General features: G+C 46.5%; 3 protein-coding genes across 4 annotated transcripts; 2 read left to right on the forward strand and 1 right to left on the reverse strand.

Annotated features, from left to right (window-relative positions):
* Positions 1 to 682: 682 nt before the first annotated feature.
* Positions 683 to 3,131, forward strand: mboat4 (membrane bound O-acyltransferase domain containing 4). The gene is made up of 3 exons (XM_076023004.1): positions 683 to 963; positions 1,104 to 1,328; positions 1,788 to 3,131. Exons 1-3 carry the CDS (start codon positions 842 to 844, stop codon positions 2,731 to 2,733), a joined length of 1,293 nt encoding a protein of 430 aa, XP_075879119.1. The 5' UTR covers positions 683 to 841; the 3' UTR covers positions 2,734 to 3,131.
* On the reverse strand, positions 2,929 to 6,120 carry coq2 (coenzyme Q2 4-hydroxybenzoate polyprenyltransferase). The gene is made up of 8 exons (XM_076023006.1): positions 5,928 to 6,120; positions 5,263 to 5,601; positions 4,600 to 4,766; positions 4,413 to 4,534; positions 3,982 to 4,067; positions 3,753 to 3,886; positions 3,415 to 3,603; positions 2,929 to 3,285 (listed from the first exon to the last, which is right to left on the reverse strand). The coding sequence occupies exons 2-8, from the start codon at positions 5,564 to 5,566 to the stop codon at positions 3,121 to 3,123; spliced, it is 1,167 nt and encodes a 388-aa protein (XP_075879121.1). The 5' UTR covers positions 5,567 to 5,601; positions 5,928 to 6,120; the 3' UTR covers positions 2,929 to 3,120.
* A 302-nt stretch (positions 6,121 to 6,422) lies between these two features.
* On the forward strand, positions 6,423 to 16,733 carry LOC142886087 (zinc finger protein 462-like). Of its 2 annotated transcripts, XM_076023001.1 has the most exons (10): positions 6,427 to 6,586; positions 7,092 to 7,229; positions 10,009 to 10,849; positions 11,043 to 11,161; positions 11,480 to 11,600; positions 11,685 to 11,936; positions 13,418 to 13,566; positions 13,652 to 13,875; positions 14,413 to 15,463; positions 16,247 to 16,733. In XM_076023001.1, coding segments are annotated over exons 2-10 (2,871 nt in total). In that variant the 5' UTR covers positions 6,427 to 6,586; positions 7,092 to 7,228; the 3' UTR covers positions 16,360 to 16,733. The 2 variants fall into 2 exon arrangements, with proteins under 2 accessions (XP_075879115.1, XP_075879116.1); XM_076023000.1 differs by having other exon boundaries at positions 6,423 to 6,586; positions 7,092 to 10,849.
* Positions 16,734 to 17,049: the final 316 nt, after the last annotated feature.

The raw sequence follows: 17,049 nt of genomic DNA on the forward strand, positions 1-17,049 counted from the left end.
GAACGCAGCACAAAGTCTGCAACAATTTGAGCAAGGACAGAAGAGCAAGCAACGTTTGCTCCAGTCACGTTGCTTTCCTATAGACTTTGAAGCATGGTCAGACCTTTATTCCCTCATCAACAACCAATTCCGTGTTGAATCTGCTAAAAAAAAAAAAAATCGACCAGTGACCTCAGAATTGAAAGCCACAATTGTCAAAATGTCAAAACTTTGATCCAAACGAGCCTTCAGTGTGCATTTTCTCCTGACTGGGACACGTCGTTAAAAGGGTGAATACAACGATGTTTGCCCAAGAGAATTGAAGTTCTAGGTAGGAGGTGATGGCGATTGCACGCGCGTGCCGCATGCAGAACGTACAGATACAGAGTGTGTCGGAGGAAAAAAAACAAACCCCAACAGAATTCACTGAGAAGGCCATCTGCACTGTTTGCCAGCGTCGACTGTTCACAAGGCGCTCTCTCCCGTCAAATACGTCCTTTTTAAACATAATTTCTGTTCATTTCTTTTCAGTGGAATGCAACGTTGAAAATCCCTGTGGGCAAAGACCCCGACCCTGCTGAACTGTGGATTGCCATCCAGATAAAAACACATCCTGTCTACTGTACTAACCTGAGAAAGCCTTTTGGGGTTTCTGTGGCTGCTCAGACACGCGTTGATAGACCACCTGCGTGTATCGTTCCTGATAGTGCTGGAGAAAAGACCCAACCACCACCGCAGCTGTGTGTGGTGACGGTAAATAGAGAGAGGCGAGTAACTACAGGCCACCCGTGGAATGGCAAAACAAACATTTCAACCTTTTTAATGGGGCGATTTTGCACCAGGGACTTGCAGAGGAGCTGACATGGGTCCGACGCGCTGGTTGTTGGAACATCATCGCTTCTTAATGCACCAGTGCTTCTCTCTTCCGTTTGCATTCGTCTTTTATTCCCTGGCCAAGTGCGGATGCTTGTCCTTGACCAACAGGTATGGCGTGCATACAACAAGTTCATTCTGCTGTGTTCATCGACTGTCTGTTCACTTCCTCCCAGAGCAGACGCCATCGTGGAGTTTGAATAGTCATTGTTCGGCTGCAAAACACACAGTGTCGTCTCCATCGCCGCCAGGTACCTGTGCGTGTGCGTTGGAGGTTGCGTCCTGGCAGTTGTCACCATGGGCGGCTACAGCGGGCTCCTGCTCGTCCCCGCTGCTGCCTTTCCTCTGCTGGTGCGCCGCGTGGATCACGGCCACCTCCACGCCTGGGCGTTTGGACTCCAGATGTTGTGGCAAACCTCGTGGCATCTGCTCCTACAGTACAAGGAGTATTGCCTGCAGGAGCCCGTGTGCATCAGGTACTGAACTGTGTGCAGTGCACGGAGGCTACTGTTGACAATCAGCCTGGTGAGAAACACATGTATGCCTCGTGTGCTCGGGTGACATTCACAATCAAATCAGAATGTATTTGATGTAAACTTATTTTGTAAATGAATCAAATTGTTGTTTTTTTTTTTATGATGTTCATCAAATTGTTTGTTGCTGACTGAAGGTGAAAACAATTCATCAGCGTCCTCTTATGAGAGCTACTGAGGGAGGCAAAGCGCTGCTGAGGCAACATTGTTGCTGTCGCAAGCCACAGAAATGCGACCGGACCGACCAAATAAGAGCACTTGCAGCCATTATTTCACTACTGGATTCTTTGTCAAATCATGAAAGACACCAAAATGGCACAAACTCCCACTGCAGCTGAATTCTAAACCAATTACTGATTCATCAAGATGTTGCACCCGGTCTGCTCTCTGCTGATTTTTCAGACTCTTCCTGGCCGTGTCATCGTTGATGCTGCTCACTCAGAGGATCACCTCACTGTCCTTGGACCTCCAGGAGAAACGAGTGATTTCCACGCTCAACTCGTCCAGGCCGGGGGCCCCTGCGGCGCTTCTTCCTCTGATGGCCTACCTGTGCAGCTTCACCACGCTGCTTGGCGGCCCTCTGTGCTCCTACACCTACTTTGTGTCCCAGGTGGAGAAGATGGAGCTCGAGCCTCCACCCAACCCACTGGGCATTGTTCTATTAAAGTTGACACAGGTGTTGGCACTGCAGTGTTTCAGGCATTTCTTTCTCGTTCTTTTAAAATGTAATCCCTTCAATCCCTCAGATTGCACCTTTATCCACGGCATCCTGTGGGTCTGGGGCCTGGGAGTCGCGCTGAGGATCCAGTACTATTCCCACTGGAAGATCAGCGAGTGTCTCAATAACTCAGCGGGGTTCGGCTTTGATGGCGGTCCGACGGGAGAGCCGAGCGAGTTTTCCGATGGAGATTTCCGGACCGTTGAGTCATCGACGCGCGTGTCAGAGTTTGCCCGTCGCTGGAACGCCACCACTGCTTCTTGGCTGCGCAGGCTGGTGTACGCGAGGTGCAATAGACTCCCCCTGTACATGACTTTTGCCTTCTCACTGTGGTGGCACGGCTTGCATGTGGGTCATTTTGTGGGATTTCTGACCTGGGCTGTTGCAGTCCATGCTGATCATCACATCCACAGGCCTCTGGGCACCAACGGTTGTGCTACGCTGAGGAGAGTGCGTGCCTGCTTAGGCTGGATTAACACCCAAATGGTTATTTCTTGCGTCGTGGTTGCGGTGGAATTTAGAACGCTGCCAGTTGTGAGAGTCCTATTTTCAACCTCTATCGGTTTGGCCCCACTGTGCAACACAGTCTTGCTCATTATCCTGTTGACTCTCAGCAGAGTTAACTGGTAAACTGACAATCCCATTCAACTGACGTCTGTTTAAACATCTACCTGCCAGTAACAATAAAGAAGGATTGCCCCCTGGTGGAAAAACATGTGATGCATTTCAGAGAAAATCTATTTGAGAGTTCAAAAAAATATACTTTATATTTGCACTAAATTGTAATCAGTTGCGTCTGTGGTGCAAGTGTAAAAAGCAGTGGAGAGCCCTTAAAATATTTATTTTAATATAGGAATATTCATTGATCCTCAATAAATACAACACAAATAAAATCATTAAACTTTATATTTTCTGCGCATTGTGATTTCAAACCATTCTCTTTAAAGTTATCAAAGAAAAATCATAGAATTTTTACTGTGTCACAATATGAGTATTAAAGGGGTGTGTTTGCGGTGATTATTGCACTGGTCTGCTTTCCTTTTCATTCAGTAGCACTGTGTCTTTTCTCTCTTTCCACAAGTTGCCTGCAACAATGCCTAAAAACAACAACAGTCCAAGGTTTCTGTTTGATACAAACTTCCTCCAGCAGTCTTCTGGTTTGTTCGTGTCCAGCGTGTAAATCTGAAAGAGGGTTGAATGAAAGGTCGGAATGTTATTAAAACTCTTGGTTTGAGAAGAATGATTTGTTGAAGTCCGGGCAAAGTGAAACAGAGCCTCAACCAGCCGTCCAGCATCTGCATTGTCTCTCACCTGATGTGTGAGGTGGGCAGCAACTGCTGACAGCACAGCATAGTAAGGGAGAGTCTGCTCAGCATTGACTCCGGCTGTCACGAGTCCTGACATCATGGCCACTGTGAAAGCACTCAGCCAAGGTTTAGTTTGCTCTTGAAATCTCAGAGCTGTAGATTTGACTCCGACTTTGACGTCATCTTCCTTGTCCTAGATTAAAGATGCAAACATAGATGAGACACAGACACAGACAACTGTATTCTGTAGACTTTAATTAGTTCATAACGGCCCTTGCTTGCCTTCATTGAACCCCAATTGCATTTAATATTGTTTTTTATCACGCAAGAACAAATCTTCACCTGATGTGCATATATAGTATCGTATACGAGAGTCCACATTACTCCTGAGAAATACAGCGGAAGGCACACGGACCAATCACAGGAGCCCTTGACGGCGGACCAGCCGAGCAGCGCCCCCCAGTTAAAGGTCAGGCCTGGGGAGAAGCAGTAGAAGGAAAAAGAGACCGACTCCAGCTTTCATGAGAGCAGCACATATTAACATGTAGGCATCGGATGATGCAGTACCTACCCAGCACAAACTGTGGCCAGTAGGTGATCCTCTTCATCAGAGGGTAGGTGAAGACAAGGGACAACGAAGCTGCCCCCAAAGCGATGCTGCATTCAGGGAATTGTATTCACCGTTAGCCACTCATTTGTCATTTTTGTAATATTTATTAATAATTTAGTTTTGTTTAGGTTGATTAGTTTGATCGTAATATTTAGCATGTGAATTCAAGTGAATACTTATTCATTCACATAGCTCAGGCACAACAGGTGATCCAACTATACACACAACTTCAATTCTTCGCCTGGACAATGGACTCCGTCACATCCCTGCGTAAATCCACTCCCTGGGTGCCTTAGCGGCCGTTTGATTTGATTTGATTGATTTGATTTTGTTTGTTAAGTTTGGATATCAAGGACAAGATCAATGGAAAGGCCAAACGGCCACTAGACTACCTGTAATAATTGAGACACAGAAGGACTCCCAGCGCCAAAGAGAGCTGCCCTCCCAGGAAGACGAGCGCCTGCATCCGAGACACCTCCCCCGAGGCGATGGGTCGAGTGGCCGTCCTCGCGACCTGCACAAACACACTGTGACCTTCTGGAATGCAAGTTCTGATCGAAAGAAGGCAGCACGTGGTACCTTCTTGTCAAAGTCTTTGTCCCACATGTCATTGATGGTGCACCCTGCTCCTCTCATCAGCAGAGCACCTGTCCCAAAAAGGGAAAGCATGCCCAGGTGTGGAAGGCATCCCGGGTCTGAAGCCAGAGCAATGCTCCATGTACAGGGGAGGTATAAGAGCCACGTTCCTGCAACACAGCCAAGGCAAAACAATGACTTCACACAGCTAAATGTTAAAGGTAAGGATTTAATGTAAACAATTAGTTTTGAATCTAAGCAGTAAGTGATCACAAATACAGTGCAAGATAAAAAAAAGTTCCAGTTTTTAAAAAAAAAAACCAAAAAAACACACTTGCACTATATTTGTCTAATCAAACAAATTAACATTACCAGTGTTTTCCCCACACTAATCTGTGTGTCCGTCGTGCCACTGAACTGTTCAGAAAGTTTGAGCTAAAACACACGGCTCTGAAAATCAGCTTTCTGGGATGTCAGAAGCAACACTGAGATCCCTGCTTAGTAAAAACAGCAGGAAGCTGAAGCTGAGTGTTTTGTTTTTTGTTTGCAGTTTTGAGTCTTTTAAATGAATAATTCATCGTTCAAAGCTGCATCATTGGTGACTGGGATAAAAGAAAATGGGAGCAGACACACGAAAGACCATTTGAGTCAATGTAAATTACAAACCAATAGGTTTGTCCAGTCTCATCAGTCGGAGGTATGGCTGGACAGACGCCGGTGCTGAATTCACAACTGAAGCTGCTGACAGGCCAAGCGTCCTCACCCCGCTGTGTTGGATCTTAGGAGGTCTGAGTGCCGTGCGTACAGCACTCTGTCTTCTTGGCCAGCTACTCTCTGTGCGGTTACCATATTTTTTCCTTTCCCCGTGCACACTCAGAAAGTAGCCTGACAGGGGGTCAGCACGGAGATGCAGATGTCCCAGGTGAATCCTCCGGAGTGCATTGGTAGCGCTCAGCTTGGCCAGAAGCATTGTCTTTCTGCGGTCTCCCCCACAAAGGGTCAGCTCTGTCACACAAAACACACACACAACACTGTGACAAGGCTTTTTGCAACAGCTCACTCTCTCTTTGTGTTGGCTTGACAAAACAAAACAAAAAAAAACGTGTCAGACAAACATCTCCACTTTAACTGTGCTGGTGCTCCTGCAGGGGCCAATGCATCGTTTTGATTGGAGTCTCATGAGATGATATGTATTTTTTTTTTTTTTTTTGACACACACCGACACCCAAGCCATTTAAACAAGTAGCTATTAGAGCTATACCAATGAATACACTTTATCGCAAGCTAGATGAAAAAAAAAAAAAAAAAAAAAAAGACTTAATGAAACTTACAATGTAAGTAAACGAAAACGCGCCGAAGGAGACCATTCCGTTCCCAGGAGGTTGTCCTCCCACACCGCTACGCTCCCCGGGGTCCGGTCACGGTCCGTGCTGAAACGACGTCAAATCCAGGAACCACCGTCAACCGCAGCAAGGAAATGAAGGGGCAACATTGTCCGTCGTACCTACTTCCGGTTTCTGATAGAGACGCGCTTCCGGGGTTTTTTTTTCTGCCAAAACGTTACAAATTCTTTGAAATTAATTTTATTTCCCTCCTCCCCCCCCACCCACCCCTTTTTTTTTTTTGTTTCTCGCGAGACGATAGTTTGCGAATACACGGTTTTCTAAAACACCGCCCTCCATTGAATTCTTACTTACGCGTTTAATATTAAAGTGGGATCAAAGTTTAAACAACTTCATTTGTTGTTTAAATTATGCCCTTTTGAAAACGTGATTTAGCGTCTGCCTAGACTAGCCCAGGCTCGACAGTGGCACTATCGTAAAATGAAGCGGTAAGATCATTCTATTTTGAAAGTGCACCGACTTCCGAAGTGAAGTGGAAACCGGGGCTCTTTTCGCGGGGAAGAAGCTGCGGACGTACATTTTCTCAGCAACAACAAGTGGCAAACACTACAATCTCCACCGCACAGTCCTTTTTCAACTCTCACCACGTGAGTTCACCATGTTACATATTGACATTATTTTTGTGCGTGCATGTGTCCGTTGATTTAGTTGTCAGAATGTTCAACGAGGGGTAGGACCTTGATGTTTTCCGTCTGTTTCCTTACTCGACAGAGCAAAACGTTCTCTGGACGTCGTTGGCATTACTATTAAAAAGAAGAATTAACTGTTTCATCCAAACATTTCATACTTTTTTTTTTTTGTTGCCTCAAATCGTCCAGCTTTGAAAACAACGTTTTTCATGTAAATGCTAATCACGTTTGATAATACTGAACTCTAGTAACACAAAGTTGGACGCATAACACTGTCGTTGCGCCTTGCACAATGTATCTAGCAAAATGGTTCCAATTCCACATGTATTGGTACGAATGTTGCACACAACGTTATTCACAGTGCGTTGTTACTGTTGTTTTATTCTGGTTGTTAACACCATTGCTTAGTGTTCCAAGTTACAGCATTGTGCTGAGTGTTGAACTTTGTTATTCCCCTCTGCAGGTTCAGTGCACTTTCTGTAAAGCCCTCACAAACGGCGAGTGCAAAAGCTTTGGACATTCCCAGCGATAGTGTTGTGATTTTGAAGCGTGTGGCTGGGATATTTTATGAAATGAAGATGAAAAGCAGCGAAGAAAGAAAGTGTGTGGAAACCCAATAGTAACTGAAAGTCCCAACGAGAGGCCGTCCTTTTAAAAGCAAATGGAAGACAAAGGGGAGAACCCGCCCTCCGTTTTAGCCATGCCTGCCGTAAAGAGTGAATGTGTCCCTAAACTATCAAAAGAATTTAAAATATACAAGAGGCCGCTGCAAACCATCACCGACTTCTTTGGGCCATCTAAATCTAACGTTAAAGCCCCAGTTCAATTACATGAGATGCCAGAGTTTCAAAGTTGTGGGCTCGTGTCAAACTCTCGATTGGACCTCACTAGAGGGAAGTATTTGTCCAGGGCTACAGTGGACATGTTTGATTTTCCAATGAGAATTGTTAATAACCCTGTGGGAGTGGTTTATGAAGGAAATGTCAGCTGTGCTTGGAAGGGAAGAAACAGTTCTTCTGCGACACAAGCAAAGTCTAACAAGATAAAGGAACAAGAAGCCACACCCCCGTCCTCTGGAAGAAAGGAGATCACGTTTGAATTTACTGACAGCGAGGACGAAGAACAGATTGCTCCCGGGAACAAATACATTAGGAGCTCACTGTGTTACTCCTGTAAGCACTGTGATTACAATGATGTCAATATTGACAATGTGTCAACCCACTACCAGAATGACCACCCCTACATAAGATACAACCAGGTTTATATTCAAGACTCAAGTGATGAGAGCGCCACCTTCAGGTGTCTGAACTGCCCTGTAGAGTTTCTGACTTTATCAGCCCTCAGGGCCCACAACGCAGAGCGTCATCCCCATTCCCCCAATCTATTCACTATCCGATCTGGTGACCTGGCCTTCAAGTGCTTCGCGTGTGCATTCATCTGCAGTGCTTCGGAGGAGGTAAAAACACATTACAAGGAAAAACACCCGACGCATGAAGTGGATAGTGCCTTGACCTTCTGCAGATACTGGGTGGATACACACAATGAGGAGCAGCCGCAGTTAAGTGACTGTGTAAAGGCCCCCACGCCCGACATGTCACAGCAGTGTTCCCCAAAGATGAGCCCCACATCGAGTAAGGATGTTGAAAACGTGCCCTCGAAGCAGCACCAGAGTCCAGCGACTGAAAATACAACTCCCGCCGATTGTGTGACGACCGAGGAAAAATCTTCTCATGAGACAAATAATCCTTACCACGATCCTGAGAAGCTGTTCTACTGCCAGATATGCAATTATGCAAATGTAACAGCCAAGAGAGTCTTAAACCATCAAATCAGCTTTCACCGCCGCAACTTTCACCCCCGCTTGGAGCATGTTATTGAATATACAACAAAAATTCATGATGAAATGAAACAATCTCAGGCAGAGGATTCGTCTTTTACTTGCCGTCTACCACTTCCTCTCCATCAAAAGGGTGATGGGAATGTGTTTTTCTGCCACCTGTGCAACTACAGGAATGATAAAATGACTTTTGTTGTAAGACATTACTTCCAAAAGCATGATCGATGGAGTATTGAATGCGACCAAGTCGAGAAGCACAGTTCAAGTATTCACAAACAAATGGAGGAGTTACGCCTTCGAGAAACAAGCGGGCAAAAGATTTTACTCGTTGGAGATGACGTCGCTGGAAAGAGAACAAAGAAGCTCGGCAAAGGTTCAGGAGACTCTCTGACAGAGAGGACAGAGTCTGAGGAGTGTAGTGACTCAGATGGCACAGACGGTAGCCCACCAACCCCAGGGTCCAAACAAGGGCAAACAAGGACACACTCTTGCAAAGCGTGCTCCTACAAATGTACCTCAATTTCTGAGATTGTGCAACACTGCCGCACTGTTCATCCATGGTCCGTCAAAGAAGATGCCTCCGTGCTCTATCTTATTAACAAAAGGAAGAGCAGGACTCGCAGGCCACTGGAAGGCCAGACTGAGAGTACGGCGGCGTCATTCGAAAGTTACCAAGTGCCGCTTGAATTTGAAAGCTCACCCGAAAGGGCGGCGTCTCCTGAAAGGATCCGGTGCCCTCTCTGCCCTGAAACCTTTCCTACCCAGCATTGCGCCAATGCTCACTGTAATAAGACGCACCGAGACGATGTCGCGGAAAATCCAGACGCGCAGGTGGAAGAGCAATCGATGACATCGTTTGCTCATCTCCGTGGGTACGTGTGTAAAAAGTGCCCACAGATGTATGCAAATCAGACGGAGCTCAACCAGCACTGTCAAGAGGTTCATTGTGAAACCACGGCAGAGTCTCAGTCAGTGCCTAAATCTTTGGCCTTGGCCAACAAAAAACAATGTAGCAGCAAACAGATATCCCGATCCAAAGCTTCATCCTTGAACAGGAAGAGGATTCAGTGCCAGCACTGCTCCTACAGATGCACCCAAAAACTGTTGCTTAGTCGACACGTGAAAGTTTGCCACGAGGCCGACTCTGGTTCCTGTCCCTCTGTATATTCCCAGAGAAAGCTGCTTGGAAAACACTACATTGTAACACGTGGAAAGAAATTCTTCTCCAAGCACTCCAACGTGACGGCCGCTCCAACAGCCACCGAAGGCTCCGTGAATCAGCAGGGCAACTCTGAGGCGGGCGACTCCACCATCACCTCTGTGGATAACACGGTATCAGTCTACCGCTGTCCAGACTGTCCTTATGTCAATGTCACCGCCTACGGCTTTGGCATGCATTGCCATAAAAAACATCCGCCCCTTTTGTCCGGGGAGAAGGAATTTCAAAAAAAGGAAGCGATAGTTGCAAACTTGGACAAGCTTAAAATGGGGAAACTGAATGGAGGCTACCAATGTAAAAAATGTCTGTATATTTTCTCTTCAGTGACAGCACTGAAATCCCACTGGCAGAGGAATCACAGTAGCTACCAAGACGACACCTCAGCTTTGGACAGGCCGGAAAATGACCCCATTCTCTCCCCACCACCACCACCACCACCACCACAGGAGGACCATTCACTACACAGATGCAAACTTTGTCCGTATAAAGGATTATGTCAAAAGTACCTGCTTGACCATTACAGAAAAACACACAAGTTGAATTTGGCAAAAAGACACAAATTACTCCAAAGTGACGCGATGGACAAAGGCCCTCGGGCCGCAGCGTCCGGCGGCTCAGACGAGGCTTCGCCCCTCGAAGGTAAGACGTGTACGACGGTGAGACGTCAGCAGCTCATCTCACGCTGCAACCCTGCCCGTCTGTCTGTCAGCGCCTTGGACTTCATCGTGTTGGCTAAGCGGTCGGAAAAAGCCATCGGGCTGTACAAGTGTTCCATCTGCAGCGAACACGTGATCGGAACCCAGAGGCTGCGCTCTCACCTGGACAAGCACAGAGAGTCGGCGAGGAAGGCGGCCGTTGACCCCGCCGACGATGTCACTCCTCGGCACGCCGAGCTGCCGGTGCTGGAGGCGAGCGGAGATCCGGCCCAGTGGAACGCGACGCCCGCGGGGACCTTGGACGTACCGCAGAGTCCCCCATCATCCCCCGCGAATCCACCCACTCTGGAGAGAATGGAGCCGGCGCCTCAAGAGGACGGGTTGGTCTGCAAGCAGTGCGGCCGGCGGTTCAAGTACCAGAATTGTTTGACTTCACACGAGCGCAGTCACACCACAGTGGCGGCCATCAGGAAACAGACCACAGTGTCAACCTCCACCTTGAAGCACAGGTGAGACCAAGCCTTTTCTGTTTTCCATTCAGGAAGTACGACTAAATTCAATGTAAAAAAAATAAAAAATATCGGAGCCTACAGTTTGATAGTTTTGGTAATGCTTCTATTTCAATTCTGTTCACCAGTAAAATATCTTGTCAATGCAACACCATTGTTAATACTTCTCTGTTATTGTTTTTTTTTATCTCAGCATAAACAAATACATCCTCTACAAAGCAGGGAATCGAAAGCCTTTCCTGTGCACCCTCTGCCGATATCGCAGCACTATCTTGAGCATACTGAGGCGCCACCTTGTGAAAAGACATGAATGTGAGTCATTGGAGCGGTTCCGAACACGTCTTTGTTTAAATGTTCAATCACTTTCCTTTCACTTCCATTTGTGTGGCTTCACCTATTGCCCAGTGTGTAAGGACCTTCAGTCATGTGATATGTTAATATAGTTCTATAATCTATTCATCTGGTCCATTGCCTGAATCCTTCCTTCCTTGCTGATGTAAAGCTGTGATGGTGGCATTGCTAAAAGATCACACTCCTTTTTCCAAAACTCTCAATACATTTCTTTTTCTTTTCTTTTTTAAACTTTTTTCCTGTTCCCCATTCCATGTGCATTTTGTGGATGCCTGTCAGGCATCGTGAAGGGCCTCGACGTGACCGACGGCCAAGAAGGCAACCGGAGCTCGGAAAACGAGGCTGCCGGTCCGACCGAGACGCTCGGCGACCCGCCAGAACATCTGGAAGATCTTCAACCCTCGGAAGGCAAGTTGTCCCCGCGGTGAATCCAACATCTGTAGCAGTCGACGACTGAAGAGACTGTGACTGACTCTGTCGTAACGTTGGCAGGACGGTCCTACTCGGAGGCCCCAGAGGTGCAGCGGCAGTTGGACCACTACAACAAGATGGCACAAGCCGTCGACGCGCCTGAGCCCAACGCTCAAGAAGATGCGTCACCTGCCGCCGCTGTGCGGCAGTGTGAACTGTGCAGCTACAGCGCGGGACGCCTGCCCACTCTGCGCAAACACTACTCGACCCGCCACGGGAAGAAGACGCTAACCTGCGAGCACTGCTCCTTTGTCACCAGTTCACAGTAAGTTGACACCGTTTTTAAGAATGGCAGGGAATTCCTTTCTTGAATTGAAACTGATTTTGTTTGAAAATCCATATCCATATATACAGTTGTGTATTTCAATGTTTATTTTTACATAGGACAAGGGTAGAAAAAAAGTAAAGATACCGATGCAGAAATACTGAGTAAACAAGCAATTTAATGAACAGGAATAAATTGTCGCAGCTCCGAGACACAAGCACAGTACAAACAACAGAACAGATGCAACAAGTGCAGACCGGGAGGGACAAGATAAGGAGAGGGGAGGAGAGGATGAGAGGGAAACATAGCATCCAATTAAAGTACAGAGGACAAGTTTTATGGCTTCCTCTAGTGCAGGCGTGTCAAACATACGGCCTGCAGGCCAGATCAGGCCCTCAAACTGTTTTTTTCCGGCCCGCGAGATGATTTTGCAAAATATAAAAACTGCAATTTCTCAATGAGAGAAAGTGCAGTTCTAAATGTGTCCACTTGGTGTCGCAATATCGTTTCTGCTTCGCAAACAAACTCAATACTGGGGCTGAGCAAATCGGCACAAGTACAGCCACTCACGTCTCCTATTGGCTGCCCTCAGTGCCCCTAAATGTCTCTGTCTAAACAGACAAAGCTGATGCAGAGCAGTGTTGCCAACTTGGCGACTTTCTCCCCCCAAAAAGTCACTATTCTCCCCATGGCGACTTTTTTTGTTGTTGTTGTTGTTGTTGTTGTCAAAAGCGACTAGCGACAACTCTAGCAACTTTTCCTGGTGTCGTTACGTTGACGAGTTGATGAGGTCATTTGGCGACTTTCAGGACAGCCAATAGCGGCTTTCCTTACTGAGGAGTTGGCAACGCTGGTGCAGAGTGCAGAGTGCTGAAAGAACACGGACAAAAGAAAACAAACTGGAAGTTGTTTGTTATTATTCCCATACCATGATTCTACCGCTCTGTTATAAGCTCTGTTTTCCACTCTGTCCTGTCTGCCACCCTGGCTCACTCTGCTCCTTTCTCTCTTTCTCTGTCTCCCCTCTATCTTTCTACTTCACCCCAACTACTCCTAGGCAGATGATGGCCCTCTGGAGTCTGGTTCTGCCCTAGGTTTCTTCCCACTGGGGAGTTTTTCCCAGCCACTGTCGCACCTTGCTTGCTCCGGGGTCCCGGTTGCTTCTCTCTGATTGGTCAAAGTGCTTTGAGACGCCTTTGGTTGTGATTTAGCGCTGTACAAATAAAGTTTTATTGTCATTATCATTTTATTATTATATGATAAAGACGGGAACTTGTGGTCATCGTGTGCCCCACGCGAGGTTGGTTATATTAGTAAGCTCAACAGACTATATTCATTAGAGGTGAGTGTATGGATAACATAGGTTCAAACAGAATAAGAGAGTAAAACAAGAACATTTATTTTCCATCACAGTGGTCTGTTTCTACTTTCCTTTTTTCCTCATTGACGGTCAAGGCATTTTTTTCTCGTGTCTCCTTCAGGAAGTCAATGAAGCAGCACAGTGACATGAGCCACGACTGCGGTCGCCAGCTGCCTGCAGCTGCTCGCCAGGGACACCTCAGCTGCCCCTTCTGCCTCTACCAAACCAAGAACAAGAACTACATGATCGACCACGTCGTCCTGCACCGCGGTCGGTCGGCCACTCTGACAGAGTTTCGCAGTCGGCGTCCCGCTAGAACCTCCTCGACAGTTTTTGTTTTGCCTTCTCGTTTCAGAGGAGCGCGTCGTCCCCATTGAGCCGTGTCGCCCGCAGCTGTCGCGCTACCTGCAGGGCGTCGTCCTCCGCTGCCACAAGTGCACTTTCACCAGCGGCAGTGCGGAAAGCCTGCGGCTGCACATGACGAAGCACGATGACGCGAAGCCCTACAAGTGTCGGCTTTGTTACTTCGACTGCACCCGGCTGAGTGACCTGGAGGCTCACCTGAGCGATAAGCATCAGGTGAGGATTTATGGCTGGCCGGTCTGCCCGTGCCTGGAATTCTTGTGTCTTTGTCTGGAGTGTGGAGGTAAACACTGTAAACTTGTCTCAAGTCATTGACAGCACAGGCCCTGACTATGTTTTTACAATGTTAGAGGCTGATGGGGAAAATAAAGCTTTAAGAAAGAAGAAAACTGCCTGGAAACAAAGCTCATACGTTCACCAGCAGTCAACAGTTTGGACACGCCCTTTGAATTGAATGTTTTCTCTTTCATTCTCATGACTTAACATTGCAGTTTCTCACTGAAGGCATCAAAACTACGTATGAACACACATGGAATTATGGAGGAAACAATAAAAGTGTGATAATTAACAAGATGAGCTCACAGAACTGGAAAATCTGCCTTGTTCATCTTTAGAAAGTCTTTGAATGAATTCTTTAGACCCATTAAACAGTGAGCTGGGTAGAATTTGGCCAGTAACTTGCCACATCATGTTCTAGAACCTTCCACACGGTACCTGGTCAATCGCAAATGTTTTCTTTTTTCTTTTCTGCAGGTTTTGAGAAATCATGAGCTCGTGGGTCAAATCAGACTTGATGAGCTGGAGGCCAGGCTTGACGGGACGTCCCAAGAGGAAGGCCGGCCTGTGTCTGACATTGGTGCAATTACACACTGTCATGAAGTTTCTCGCCAGACGCAAACTAAGACCCTGGCAGAAATGAAAACTGACGAAGGCCTTCAGATGAAAGACGCGTGTCAGAGTCCCGACCCTGCAGAACTAAAGCATTTCGAGCAGGAGGATCGGCAACGAGCTGGGACAGAGGACAGACCAGAGGCAGCAGCTGAGCAAGATGTAAAGTGCCAACCTGAAAAGAAAGACATTCAAATCCAAGAGAACCAAAATCAGCTAAAACCCAGGAATGGGGATGAAAACCGTGTTAGAAGATCTAGTTTGAGAGAGAGAATTGTTAAATTCTACGAGGGCTCTCCGGACACGAGGCCTGGATTGCTGCTGAAGGGGAGGATGTTCAATGACAACCACGCCAAAATAGAACAACACATTTTACGCTGTGTGCTGCAGCTGGAAAAGGATGGCAGCGCCATCACAGTGTGCAGACAATCTGAGGTGGATCCACCCTCACAGGCAGAGATGAAAATGGAGGCGGTGCTTGAACACAATCATCTAAGGGAATATTTACTGCTCAATAACTGCTCCAATAACCTGAACAATCAGGATGGTGCAGAGGTAGCTGCCACCACTTCAAAGACCAGTACCGCAGAGCCCAGTAGCATCAGGATGCCAAGTCCTTTTACAATACAAAGGCATTCGCTACCTCACGGGGGTCACCATGGACGGCGTGAGTTCAGCACCTGGGGCACCTCGTTCACTGCCGGCAATGACGAGCCAGTGGAAGATCCAGGCGGGAGTGAGAAGGTGGAGGACTCCTGCTGCAGTGACAACGAAGGCCTGACAGGAGGAGGGCGCCTGGTCCGTCGTTGCCAGGAGGAAGATCAGGCTGTGGACGAGGTGACGCATCCAAGTAAGAAGCCCAGACTTGAAGAAGACGGTGTGATTAAGAGAGCGGAGAATCCACGCGACTCTGAAGGTACGCCTCAATACAGTGCATCCAAATCAGTTACATGAAAGTTCCACTGTGAAGACAGGTTCAGCCATTGGCCTGAAATACAGTGACGTTCCCAGTTCATACGAGGGAGTCTAAAGATATGGAAGAGGATTAGGGCCACAAGAAGAGAGAGAAAAAAAAAAAAGATTTATATTTTTCTCCACGTTTCCAATGCGAGAATAAAGTTGACATTTTAAGATTAAAGTTGAAATTTTGTGAATAAAATTGAAATTTTGCAATGTGGAGAATAAAGTCGAAAGGCTCTGCGCGCAAGTCTGGTAGAGTGCTTCCGTTCTTGCCTGTTTCCTGGTTACTGTGGGTGAACGTTGTGGGATGCACCTGTTCTCAGCGGTTTACTGTTAACTGTGGCTAACTTTGTTAATCCACCATCCATCCAGTCTACTTGCCAATGTCCACTTTATTCGCCTCAACTTTATTCATGAAATTTTGTCTTTTTTTTTACACCGACTTTATTCACAAAATTTCATCTTTTTTACGTCAACTTCACAAAATTTTGACTTTTATGACGTTTATTCACGCAGTTTAAACTTAAAACTCGAAATGAAAACTTAAATAAAAATCTCCTTCCTGTAATATTTTTTTTTTCGTGCACTCACTCAGGAAGAGGCATCTGTGGCACAGACAGCTCTGCACTTTATGGGGACCTTTTAATGCCACTTACTGTTGGAAGCACTTGGTTGGATTTTGGAATCTGCCAGAATACATTCCTCTTGTTTTGTTTGTTTGTTTGTTTGTTTGTTTTAGGTGCACTCAACAGCACGGATGGACAAACTACATCAGTCGCCTGTGACTTATGTGGACGGAGACTTGCAAACAGTTGCCAGCTGGAGCGCCACATTGTCCAGCATGGAAAGTGATTTTAGTTTTTACCCCTATGATATACTATATATACATGTTGTTATGTTCCGCTATCTTGTTTGTTTAATGACACTACAATCTATGCAGCCGTGATTCAAAGGTACACCAGTACATTTCATGAAACGTTTCTCGTTGCCTGAAGTATCTTTGTTGAGATGGAACCTGCACACTGAAACAAAATGTTACTAAAACACTGACATTCACCACTTCCTCACCACCTACCTCTTCGGAACCCCTTACAATGTAACTGTATTTTTGTTTATGATAAACCTTTATGTACTTTTAACCTTTTGTCTTTCAATTTTCTTAATAAAATCTGACGACAGTTTTGACCCACCAGTGACTCTGGCGGCCAGAAACTGCTGTACCAACATCACAGCGTTGGTTCTGATTTCTGTTCCTTCAAAATTGTGGCCATCGGTAATTTAGCCCCAGTACACCTACTAATATACCTACTGAAGAATGCGAATGTGTCGCGCATGCGGATGTTTTTAACCTCTGCAATTCACTCTATAAGGTGTATACAGTGACATTGCTCTCTATCAAGCTATACCTCATTCATTCATTCATGCATTCATTCATTTAGTTAGTTAGTTAGTTAGTTAGTTAGTTAGTGCCAGTTAAAGGCCACCTAGTGGTCAAACAGGACATGTATCGCGTTGGTAATATTTGGAGCTCGCGCTGTTTCC

Source organism: Nelusetta ayraudi, unplaced genomic scaffold (assembly GCF_046127955.1).
Source record: "Nelusetta ayraudi isolate G7.1 ecotype Tasmania unplaced genomic scaffold, CSIRO-AGI_Nayr_v1 ptg000014l, whole genome shotgun sequence".
NCBI classification, from domain to species: domain Eukaryota; kingdom Metazoa; phylum Chordata; class Actinopteri; order Tetraodontiformes; family Monacanthidae; genus Nelusetta; species Nelusetta ayraudi.

Coding starts and splice junctions, on each gene's coding strand:
- coq2 (XM_076023006.1), bottom strand. CDS start 5,566: ATGCTTCTGGCCAAGCTGAGCGCTACCAATGCACTCCGGAGGATTCAC. Junction 3,887..3,981: donor CTGGCCACAGTTTGTGCTGG/GTAGGTACTGCA, acceptor GCTTCTCCCCAG/GCCTGACCTTTAACTGGGGG. Junction 3,286..3,414: donor CTGCCCACCTCACACATCAG/GTGAGAGACAAT, acceptor ACCCTCTTTCAG/ATTTACACGCTGGACACGAA.
- LOC142886087 (XM_076023000.1), top strand. CDS start 7,290: ATGGAAGACAAAGGGGAGAACCCGCCCTCCGTTTTAGCCATGCCTGCC. Junction 10,850..11,042: donor ACCTCCACCTTGAAGCACAG/GTGAGACCAAGC, acceptor TTTTTATCTCAG/CATAAACAAATACATCCTCT. Junction 13,567..13,651: donor CCACGTCGTCCTGCACCGCG/GTCGGTCGGCCA, acceptor TTCTCGTTTCAG/AGGAGCGCGTCGTCCCCATT.
- mboat4 (XM_076023004.1), top strand. CDS start 842: ATGGGTCCGACGCGCTGGTTGTTGGAACATCATCGCTTCTTAATGCAC. Junction 964..1,103: donor TGCTTGTCCTTGACCAACAG/GTATGGCGTGCA, acceptor CATCGCCGCCAG/GTACCTGTGCGTGTGCGTTG. Junction 1,329..1,787: donor CAGGAGCCCGTGTGCATCAG/GTACTGAACTGT, acceptor CTGATTTTTCAG/ACTCTTCCTGGCCGTGTCAT.